A 12,234-nucleotide genomic window follows, 5' to 3' on the forward strand; every position below is an offset into this window, starting at 1 on the left:
TTTGGGGTTCTCAAGAGCCCTTAGGCTTGAATTTCTCCCACACTCCTTTTTAAACAAAATATTCCTTTGGGGAGAACTTTATAGATCTCTGTTTCTACGGACTGCTTTTCCCCCTCTGTGAAATCTCTGAGTCACTACTCTGGGCAGAGTGATAGCCTCTGGTCTTGTCAGCTTGCTTCTTCAGAGTGAAACCTCTGCCCTGAGTGAACTGGGATGATGGTGATTGGGTGCTAGTATTTTCAGCCTGCCAGTACATTGAGCCTCCACTGTGTGTGTGTGTGAGTGTGTGTGTGTGTGTGTGTGTGTGTCTGTGGGGTGTGTGTTGTAGGGGGAGTTGGGTGAGGGGATCTTATGACTTCTCAGCCATGCTTACTAGTACTTAGCCTCTTATGCTCCAAGTTGAAGGGAATAAGATGTGCTGGTGGCCTGTCCTTACTGGTGAGATAGCATATTGTTTGGGAGCTAAAAGTAGAGAGAGGCTACTTTCGACTGGAGTGGAGTATCTGTGAAGCTAAGTTGGGAAGGAGAGACAGAGAGAATAGGTTGGGACGTGAATGCCACAAACAACATTTTAATTATTTTAATAATTATTTATTTAATTTTATTTATTCATTCATTTATTTTAATTTGGCTAGGGAGACACACACACAGACACACACACACACACAGAGCAAGAAAGAGGGAAAGTGAGAAAGCAAGCCACTAGGTCTGGGACTTGAACCATGGTCGGCCATGTGGGAATGTTCAGCTCCTCAACCATCATACCACCTGCTGGTTCCTGCCACAAACTTCCTATGCTCTTACTGAATTTTTGTAGATTTTCTTGAATATATATATCTTCTTTTATCACATGTCATTAGGACAACTTCTGGAGACTTTAATGGTTGTTTTTATAGCTTTGACCAGCCATGCTTGTTTAAATGGGCAGTGGGTCCATCTCATGCCACCATCTCATGTCACCATCTTATGCCACTATATCAAAGGTGAAACTCCACATCATTCCCCTTAAGTCTTTATGTGCCCCTACTTAATCTGTGCCTTAACTTTTTACCATTTTTATACGGCCTCAGTTTGTAATTCCACCACTTAGAAACGGTGTTATCCACGGTTAGCCTTCTAAGCCTTCCTCACTTGTAAAATGAATATAAAACTACCTACTCTGCAGGGTTGACATGAGGATTAAATGAACAACTGAATATGGAGTACCCAGCATATAGCACAAGGTAGTTGTCACCACCCCCCTTGCCTAGTTTATTCATTTTCTACCTACCAGCTACTAGTTGCTTTTTTTTTTTTTTTTTGAGGGGTTTTTGCCATGGGGGATGTTTGCTCGCCAGACAGACAGAGAGACAGAAAGCAAGAAATCACCCCCAAAGGGGGATGGCCACGCCATAAACCCTTCTCCTCCATTCTCCTCTCGGGATCCTGGCACACACACACACATGCCCAGCGTGAGTTTTAAGCCACCGGGTCCGGGACTTGAACTGCGGTCGACTACGTGGGAGTCCAGTGACTTAGCCATTATGCTAACTGCTGGCCCTACTAGTTGCTTTTTAGAAAAAAAGGTGTGAAGTATTTCAAGCACATAAAGAACAGAGATAATATAAACCCATGTATCCATCTTCCAGCTTTAAAAGAAAATAATTGTCAGAGAGAGTGAGAGCGAGAGAGTGAAGCAGAGTGGAACAGGGAGAAAGCAGCCCCGAATGGGACATGGTCATGCTACAATTCCTTCTTCTCCATTTCTCCCTCCTGTTAGTATTTGGGGCATACACACATGTGCACTGTGTATTTGTCTAGCTGCTGAGGCTGGGATTTGAACCCCATAGTCAACCATTTGAGATCCAGATCTCTTAACTACTAGCCCATGGGACCAGCCCAACTATTCAGCTTAAGAAACAAATTATAGAAGCAATTCAAGTCCTGTGTATACTCTACGATATTTTCTGTTCCTACCTCTTTCACCAGAAGGAACCACAGTCCTAAATTTGATTCGATAATTTCTAGGAACATTCTTAGACTTGACTAAATATCTACAATAAAGAAAAAAATGGTTCACAGGTATTTTTCCTTTCATGGATACATAAATATCCTGTGCGTATGAGGGAAAATTCCTTAATATCAATCAAAGAAGATCTATCTCATGTCACTTTACTATTTATATGAGCACGTGCTCTTTTCTTTCTCATATGAGAACAGCAAATCTGGGTAAATGCCAGAAAGAAATGGTTTGCCTCAAATAACAGACTTTAAGTGGTATTTAGAAAAGTTTCTGTTGTAACTATATGTGCTGAATATTACTGACTGCATTTACCTACATTTAGAAATTTAATTTTATAAATAGTAGTAGAGATTCCTTCAAACATTCTGATTTAAAGTTTGTTATGCAGTTGATTTAGACATTCTCAACTTTGGGGGAATTATAATACCCTGTTTGCTTGCGTTGCGTTAGTTCTGTTTTTTTGAGAATTTTGTAATTTCTCTTTAAACAATAGAGCACTCACTAGAGTGGCCATATATTTTAGTATGATAGTATCGCTGAAACAGAATACCCAAATCTGGGTGATTTATAAACAAAAAAATAAAATATAATTGACTTGTCTCATGATTCCGGTAGCTGGTAAGTCCAAAGGCATGGGGCTGGCATCTAGCCAGCCTCTACTACATCACAACATGGTAGAGAGAAGTGGAAAGGTCAGTCAGCAACATCAAGGGATCTGCAGTAGCCATCTTTTTTTGTTTGTTTGTTTTTTAACAACCTGCTCTTATGGGAACTAGCCTATTCCTGTAGGATTGACTCCCAGGAGGCATTAATCTGTTAATGAAGGCAGTGTCCCTATGATACAAACATCACCCACTAGGCCCCACCTTCTCTTTTTGCTAATTGCCAGAGAGTCTATCTACTCACCAGAAAAAGAGACAGAGACAGACAGGAAAGTACCCTCTAATAGTGTGTGGTCATGCTTCAATCCCTTCTCCTCAACTTCTCCTTCCTGTCAGGATTTGGGGCATGGACCTGTCCTGTGTTTTCAAGCCACCCAGGCCAGAATTCTAACCTTGGTTGGCCATGCGGAATCTGGCTCCCTTAACCGTTAGGCTACCAACTGGTCTTAGGGATCCCTACCTAAAGGTCCCACCACTTTGCAACACCATTACATTGGAGACCAAGTTCCCAGCACATGAGTCTTTGGGAGACAACCCATATTCAAATCATAGCATCATAGAATAGAAATTTTGTTTTGCTGGTTTATTTACATGTAAGTGTTGAAAATTAAAATTCTTGGGCTTTTCCTCAGATGTGGTTTGATTTTACTTTGCATTTTTACTAATTTAATTTTATTTTAGTTTCCTATAGAACACTTGTGTTTGCTGTAGACAGAGGAGAGAGAAAGTGAGAAAACACTCTTCAAGGGGGATGGCCACGCCACAGTGCCTTCTCCTCCATTCTCCTCTTGGAATTTTGGGCACTCACGCACATGTGCCTGGTGTGCTTTTCAAGCCACTGTGTTTGAGACTCGAACAGCACAGTCACTCACGTAGCATTCAGCTGCCTCAGCCACCATGCCATCTGCTGGCCCTTACTTTGCTTTTTTTAAAAAAAAGAATGATTTATTTAATGTTATTTATTTACTTTATTATTTTTTGATTAATGAGAGCGAGGAGAGAGAGAGAGAAAGCAGGAAAGAAAGCTGCCAGGTCCAGGACTTGGACTGCCATCGACCTCGTGGGAGTCCAGTGCTTCAGCCATCACATCACCTGCTGGCCTACAGCTTTTTAAAAAATCTTTGCCATGTTACATGCCTCTTGTGGTAACTTATAGTGACATATAGGATAAGCATGGTTGAACGAAATTCACAGAAAATATGGATTAAAATCCTGTTTTAGATGAACTTCGCTGTAAGAGGGACATTTATGGGTATCTGTTCTTTCCCTCTTGAAACTGTAATGCTCGGGTGAACTTTTTCCTTCTGCCTGTAGGTGGCAATATCATACCAGAAATGCTCAGGACAATTGGCCAGGCTAAGGCATTCAGCTTTAAAGTTGTAGAGGGCTGTTACTAGGCAACTCTATGTAGCAGTTTACTGTGCATATCACAAAAGCTAGATACTAGAGAGGATTCTGAAGGTTTCCAACACAAAGCAATGATAACTGTTAGAGGCGATAGATATAATTACTGTGATTTGATCATTACACATTGGATACATGTATTAAAATATTATATTCTACCCCATAGGCATGAAGGGACTTCAAAAAGTTGATAAAGGGCCCGCCCTGTGGTCTAGTGGTTAAGGTGATCCAGGACCCATATAGCTGACTGTGATTCAAATCCCAGTCTTGGCAGCTTGGGGCATGTGAGTACCCACAGTCCTGACAGGATGGAGACATGCAGGAGAAGGGATTGCAGTGTGACCATGCCCCACCGGGGAGGAGGTGCTTTCTCCCTCTCCTCCACACACATCACTCTCTGGCAGTCACATGCCTTTTCTGAGAAAATTTTGAAAGAAAAGAGTGTGGGAACAAATAGAATTAAAATGAGTTTATTTTGGTGCCCCCAATTTTAATCCATGCATAATCTTTTCATAATGTGCATTTTCCACGAACTTTTTGAAGATCCTTGCATGTGCAATTGCTATTGTCAGTTTGACATAATAATAATAATAAATTGCCATTTAAAAGTTGTATGATTGCATGCAGTCGCTTTGCTAAATATGCATTAATTGGCCCAGCCTGGTGGAGTAATAGGTAGCAAACTAAACTGTGGTGCTGGAAACTGTGTGGCTGAATGTTCGGTTCCCCAGGTCAGCCTGAAAATATGCTGGGTGCTCGTGAGCACGAGTCTAAGATCCTAACAAGCTGGATGGCTGGGGAAGGGAGAGGGCGTCCTGATGAGATCCTGTCGATGGCGCTTCTGCCTGTCTTTCTCTCTCACGCACGCAAACAGGCACTCGCTGTCATCATATTTTTTTTGTAAAAAAAGAAAGAAAAAGACATTAATGTAATGTCTGAATTTGGATATGTAATTAGACTCCAAAGTTAGTATGTCCCCATATTTACATATATTTGAATGACTGCAGCAGTCTTTGGTTGTCTCCTGGGTGAAGTGCTGTGGGATTTCCCCTCTCTCGCCCCTGCTGGCTTGCTGCAGTAGCTCTTGCTGCTTCCTGGGAGTAACCTCTCCCTTACAAAAACACCCATTTCTTTCCCGAGCCTCAGTGGAGCATCTGTCCTTTTCACAAGGGAGGTTAAAAGAGCAAGCAGGGAGAGGAGGAGAGAGTTGGCACTGAGACAGCTCCGTACTGCGCTTCCAGCTCTGTTGTGGCAACGACCACAACCACCTGTGTGCTTTTCCTCTTGTTGTCTTGATTCATTGTCTGTCTTACCACTGTTGCCAGCAGTGAAGACGTGGTGAAAACCCCAAAGGTTCATGTACTTGCTTCCAGCACAAGGAGCAGAGGAAAAGTTTGGAACCCAGGTTCTGTATTGTTTCCAACTTTGAGGAACCAGGGAAGGGAGCAAGAGAAACTGATCAACAAAAAATGGTGGGACCTAAAAAAGAAACAGCCACTTCTCTAGGACTGGATCACTTAAAAGAGGGAAAAGAAGGATCCACTCAATCCAGTGTGAGCGGCATCTGTGGGATTTTCCACTGATTAGAGGCCTGGCCTCCTGGCTCCTCTTTCCTCACCTTCCATTTCCAGGCCTCAACAATTCCCAAGAAAGGTGAAAAGCTGGTAGTGGGTGCAGTGCGGCAGGGAGGAGGGATCTCCACCCTCCGAAAGGTAGTCATGCTCATTCCAAGTAGAAATCTGTAGGAAGATTCCCCAGGAACACTATCCTATGAGATGTGAGATGGGTAAGTTCCGTTGGATTATTATAATGTACAATAGTTTTCTTCAGCTTTAAGCCCAGAGCCTACCAGAGCCCTCTGTCATGCATTCTGTGAGATAAACCATGAATTTCAGACATTGTTCATACACTGCTTCTGCTATAGCACATCACATATACAGAACGTTTTAGCTTGAAAAGCAAATCTCTTGTTTTTTTGTTTTGTTTTGTTTTTTGTTTTGTTTTGTTTTTCTTTTTTACCATAGGGCACATGTGCTCACCAGAGAGGGAAAGTGAGAAATCACCCCTCAGGGGGAATGGCCACACCTCAGTGCTTCTTTTTTCCAGGATTTTGGATGTGCACGGTGCACACACCCACACACACGGAGCATGATTTTTAAGCTGCCGGGTCCAGGGCTTGAACTGCAGTCAACCATGTTGGAGTTCTGTGCCTTAAACCACCACACAACCTGCTGACATCCGAAAAGCAATCTCAATCCATTGCCATTTTAAATGGGATGGATAAACTTTGTTGTTTAATTTTTTTAAACAACAATTTTAGAACTGCATGTTTAAGACAGATTTTTCTTTGCTATAGCAGTTTTATATTGCATTTGTGGATTATATTTGTGTATAATAATATTAGCTTGTTATTAAATTTGTATGGCTATGTCAAATGTCTCTCTTAGCATCTATTTGTCATAATAAGCAGTGGCTTTATAAAACAGTTTTGTTCCTTTAGAGAACTGGTAACATTTTTTCTTCTTAATAACCAGTGTTTTAATGTAAGATAGTGATCTAATGTCATACTGAAAAATTTAAAAAGTTTTGTAATATTTAGCAAGCCTAGAAGTTAGAATGCCGCATGGAAAGTGAAAACAAAGCACACTTCAGCATTCACTTTTAATTGCTGTGACTCTTGCATCAATTAGAATGGAACGTTGAGATGCTGGGCAGTCATTTAGTCATGGAAACAAAAAAGAAGACTTGTTTACCAAATTGAAAAGAAATTAGGAAACCAATTTTCTCCAAATTACATTTCTACTCAAATGTACTCTTCAAATCCAAGTTATTTTCTTAATTACATTTTTGTATGTGATGTATTTTTAAATATCTTTATGCACTTTCTGCTCTTGGTTGGAAATTAAACATCAAGTGAATTTTCATTAAGTTGAAAACCACAGGTACGAGGCCTTTTTAAAGATGGGATTTTAATAAGGTATTTATCTTGGAATAGTAATAGTAATAATAAAAATGCATTTAGTGGATTCTTTAAAGTTCATAAAGTACTCTATTTGCTTTAGGGCATTGTGTGTTCATCAGAGAGAAAGTGAAAAATAACCCCCAGGAGGGATGGCCACCCTACAATCCCTTCTTTATTCTCTTGGGATTTTGGGCATGCATGCACATGCACCTAGTGTGTTTTTCAAGCTGTCCAGGTCTGGGACTTGAACCACATAGTCAGCCATGTCAGATCCAGCTGCCTCAACAACCTCCATGCCACCAGCTGGCCTCAAAGTACTCTTCTGTTGAGAGGCAATGTGGTATCATGGAAGGACCCTGAGGGTTTGGCTTTAGATTTAATAGGAACCTGACCTTAGCCATTATTCACCCTTCTTGAGCCCCAGGACTCTTTGTAAGATGGAGAAACAACTATGTTGAAGTGTTGTGAATGTTTTTCTTCTTTCTTTTTCTAGAGAACTGTCAATTCAATTTTATTTATTATTATTTTTATTGTTAATTTGCTGTAGGGCATGTGTACCCACCAGAGAGAGAGAGAGAAAGAAAGCAAGAAAGCAAGCCACCAGGTCTGGGGCTCAAATGATAGTTGGCCATGTAGGAGTTCAGTGCCTTAACCACCACACCACCTACTGGTCCCCAAATGTTGTGAGTGTTAAGCAAGAGCAGTGCACATAAAGATCTTAGCGTGGGGCCAGCCACATAGTGCAGTGGTTAATCACTGTGTATAGGGAACTTGACCCTACATGGCTGACCACAGTTCAAATCTTGGCCCCATCAGTTTGAAAAACATGCAGGGCTCATGTGTGTGAGTGCTCCAAATCCCAACATTATGGAGAAATGGAAGAGAAAGGATTGAAGTGGGACCACAACCCATTGGAGGGTGCTTTCTTCCCTCTGCCCACCTCCCCACCCCAACCCTTGATCACACGTGCCCTCTGGCAATTAAAAACAATATATATCTTAGCTTGAAAAAGTAGCCTTCAGAATCCCAGTATTTAATCTTCACACTTTTGTGAGGTAGTAATAGCTTTATCTCTCTTTTGCAGATGAGTCAGTTGAGGCTCAGGCAACTTACCCAGGGTCACAAAATCTTTTTTTTTTTTTTCTGTCTTGTCAGATGGTGTGTATGTTCACACACCACAGTGGGGTGTGATCATGCCATAATCCCTTCTCCTCCATTTTTCCACCCTGTTGGGATTTTAGGCATGCACACAAATGCGCCCAGGATATTTTTCAAGCCACTGGGGCCAGGATTCAAACCACATATTTGGCCATGTGGGATCCAGCTCCCTTAACCACCAGGTAATGGAGCCAGCCCTCCAAATCTGTTTTATTAATACAAGTCCAGGGCACTTCCCTCCCCTCCACTGCTTTTCGAGCATGACTACAAAAGCTAAGAACATGGGACCAGCAGATGGCATAATGGTTACATTTCTGGACTCTCACATGGCCAACCACTATGTGAGCTTGAAACTCACACCAAGTGCATGTGTACATGTGTCCAAAATCCCAAGAGGAGAATGGAGGAGAAGGGATTGCTCTGTGGCCTTCTGCCTTGGGGAGTGATTTCTCACTTTCTGTCTCTGGCTCTGGCAAATGTACATGCCGTATAGCAAAAATCTCTCTCTCAAAAAAAAAAAAAAAAAAAAAAAAAAAAGCTGAAAAAATGGACAGAAGCCATTACCAGATGATGCTCCAATGTGATCTAGCTTAGCTTCAGGCCATTTCCAGCCCATTTATTCCTCTGGCATACATATGATACTGCATGACTCAGGACTGGTGGTGCATTAGCTGAAACTCCGTCCATTTCACAAAAGCTCGAGGAGGGAGATTATCTATGATGAACAGGGGGAACCCGCAATGCACTGCATTCCCAGCTGCCTTAGTACTTTATTACTGGTAGCACACTACACAACTACACAACTTACCGCAACACATCATGGTTAGAATCACAGCATAAAATAAGGAGCATGCGTAGGTCACTCTGCACTATGGGCTTCTTGTTGGGCAGTGGTGAGAAGGCTGGTAGGGAGGAGTCTAAAAAGTAAAGACCTGATCTTGTGGGTACGCAGAGCTTCTTGAGGAGGAAAGCAATGGGACTAAAAAGGTGATCTACAGGATAGTTTGGAGGCAAAAAAGGCCTTAACCAGGAGACCAGTTGTCTCTTGAAGTGAGTTAGGTGCAAAGAGATGGTCTGCCCTAGGTAGTGGCAGTAAGAATGGACAAACAGGTCCAAGAACAATTGTTAATGACCAGAGGTTCATGGCATCCAGGTAGGTCCAGGGGTCAAGTGATCAAGCAAAAGTTTCAAAAGATGCTGCCAGTCAGGCAGTAGATCTCCTTCTCTCATTGTATTTTGCTTAAGTGTATGTTAAAGTGAGCTTGCAACTCCAGAACCCAACACTGCTCCTGGTGAGAAGGAGATAATCTGCAGTGGGGAGAAAGAGCAGAGAAAGCACCAGCTTCCAATTAGACATCTGCAGTACATAGTTCATAAAACAGTACTTTTTTTTTAAACCCAGTTTTGCTGCCTTATGAAGTGTTTGGGCAGCCTGCTGCACTACTTTCAGCTCCTGGGCTAAGTGCCATTGTGGTTAGTCACACAAACATGCTGCTATCTGAATGTAGGACTTGATTCTAGAACATTACCAAGTGGGTGATAGGGAGCACTTGGTGAGTTGCTGCCCTTGGCATCTGACCAGCCAGTAGTTAGACTATTGGAAGTGGCTAAGAAAAAAAATATGTTTTAAATCTTCGATTGAGGCTGTCTGATAGAACCTGTCCCTGGTGTTGATGGGTGGCAGGATCCTTAAGGGTGTGGCTTTTTGTTTTGTTCACTGCTGCATTCTCCTCAGACAACAGAGCCTGTCATTTGGTAGACGTTCAATCAGAAGTCACAAATGCCTGGCTCACCGTTGGAGCCCCTGTGCAGAGGAGGTGTTGAAGAAAGGCAGACCAAATTGACTGAAGTGACTTGCACAGCATTTGGACTAGTGAAACAAGTTTTAGTTTGGTTATACATTGTGTGCAGTATGGCAAAGCAGTGGTAGATCAATAATTCTTTACATGGGCTATTCAGCAGTAACAAAACTATATTCGTTCTTTTGCTAGTGACGATCTGGAAAAATTTATGGAAAATCAAGGTGCATCCAGTCCAGGTATCCTCATTTTAACAACGAGCCTCAGCAAGCCATTCATGCGACTGGAAAAGTATGTCACTCTCTTGCAAGAGTTGGAGCGGCATATGGAGGTAAAGGGAGAGGAGACTTTTCAAGCTTATGTACCCAGTATGGTCCTTGGCTCAGCCTCCAGCTCAGCTTCCATGAGGAAATCTGAAAATGTCTTGGTTCCAAATTTTTCATTATGTCACGTTTCCTCTTCTCAGGCTTCTCACTCTCCTTTTTATGCGGCAATGTAAGATCCCCATTCTTTCCTACCAAATATTTCTGATTGTTCTCCTTTCCCCTCTTCTCTTCCAAGCCTCGGTCCTGTTGCTTCCTTCAAGTCTACGCTTACTTGTTGACTTGAGTTTTCTTCTGTCCTCTCATCCATAGATGACAGTTCAATCGAAAGCAGAATTAGACATCTTCCATTGTTCTGGTATATTAAGCAACTCTAGTGCAGGAGATAAAGCAAAACATCATCAGATAATACAAAGAACATGTTCACTGTAGACAGGCACATTTAGCTCTAGGACACTGAGATCATTCTGACTTTGAATTAAAGTGGAAGTTTCTGAAATTCCTTACAGATTAGTACATGGATCCATTATTAGTACATCTCTCAAGGCATCAGTATATCTTCATCAACGTCCCCTCACACTTTTATTTGTAAACTTCGAGTGACTTGCGATAGTTGTAGCACAGCTATAATCTTTTCTAAATATTAAAATTTGCAGCAAGGTCTGGTAATTGAATATATTTCCATCAAGAGCCAAAATTCTCTTGTTACTAAAAACCAGGCAGCAGCGATAGCTTCTTGCTTGTGCATGGGGGATGATTGAGATGTGGGTGACAGAGGAGAGCCTGCGGGGGGGAAGCTCTGTTTACCCTAGTTGCTCTTCCTGTGTCTGCGGAGAGGTTTTGAGGTTTTAAAGGGGTTGATTATCTTTAAAGAAAAAGGCTGCACACTGCCGTGCTTGTCAGCATTTGTAGGATTGAAACCATGTACTCCGAGTGAAACCACATTCTCAGGGTATCTGACTGGCCTTCAAGCTGGAGGCTGTGGGGAGATGGTGAATAAAGCTTGCTGGAATGAATTTCCGTTAGAGCTCGAGAAGGTGTTGACCTCTGGATGCCTTTCCCAAAGTAAAACCAGTTTGCTGAGCCGTTTGAGGTTTGCCCCTCCTTGCTTATCACAAAAATCCAGAAACTAGTAGCCTCCGTTTCTGTTACTTTTCAGTGCTGAAGTAGAAATGTGCACTGAACTTGGGGAGGAAAAACGCTCACATGCTCCTACTGCCTGGATCCTCTATCTTGGCTTTCCTTCTAATGGAGCTGGTTTCCAGCCCTGCTTCTACTTGCTGTTGGTCACGTCTTTGACTTCCTTCCATTTCCCGCTATCACATAGCACATACCTTTAGTACTAGCCCGCCGCTGGGCGAGAACCTTCATCCAGATTTTTGGTCATTTCACATGGCTGCTTGCTAATGGTAGAATACATACATTCTAATGGTGAATATGTATACTCTCTCTCTCTCTCTCTCTCTCTCTCACACACACACACACACACACACACACATCTCACCATACCTACTACATTGTTGGAGAAGATATCTATTTATCTATCTATATCTACATCTTTATATGTCTCAAAGGTTAGGTCTACTTATATGCTCCATATACTCCAATTTCTGGCACATAGCTCTTCGAGAATCTCTACCTTTTCACGTAAAGTTATTGAGATGCGAATTCCTCAGAGTCTGTTTTGGACCTGTCCACTTTCAGGGTTGCAAGTACATGGAATTACAAAATGTATAAAAGCCTTGCTTAAAAAAGAGCATATTATAGGGGCCAGCAGGTGGCATGGTGGTTAAGGGTGCTGGACTCTCACATGGCCGACCATGGTTCTAGTCCCAGACCTGGCAGCTTGCTTTCTCACTTTCTCTTTCTCTCTCACTCTGTCCCTCTCTGGTCAAATTAAAAATAAATAAATAAAGATAAAAAT

The 12,234-nt window shown here is 42.1% G+C and overlaps 1 protein-coding gene across 1 annotated transcript in view; it reads left to right on the top strand.

The window, feature by feature from the left end:
- ARHGEF6 (Rac/Cdc42 guanine nucleotide exchange factor 6) overlaps window positions 1–12,234 on the top strand; it is a 146,898-nt gene that overhangs the window by 105,155 nt on the left and 29,509 nt on the right. The window contains 1 exon segment of the mRNA XM_006172377.3: window positions 10,180–10,318. Coding sequence (XP_006172439.3) covers window positions 10,180–10,318 — 139 coding nt within the window.

This window comes from Tupaia chinensis, unplaced genomic scaffold, assembly GCF_000334495.1.
Source record: "Tupaia chinensis unplaced genomic scaffold, TupChi_1.0 Scaffold000706_1, whole genome shotgun sequence".
Taxonomy (NCBI): Eukaryota; Metazoa; Chordata; class Mammalia; order Scandentia; family Tupaiidae; genus Tupaia; species Tupaia belangeri.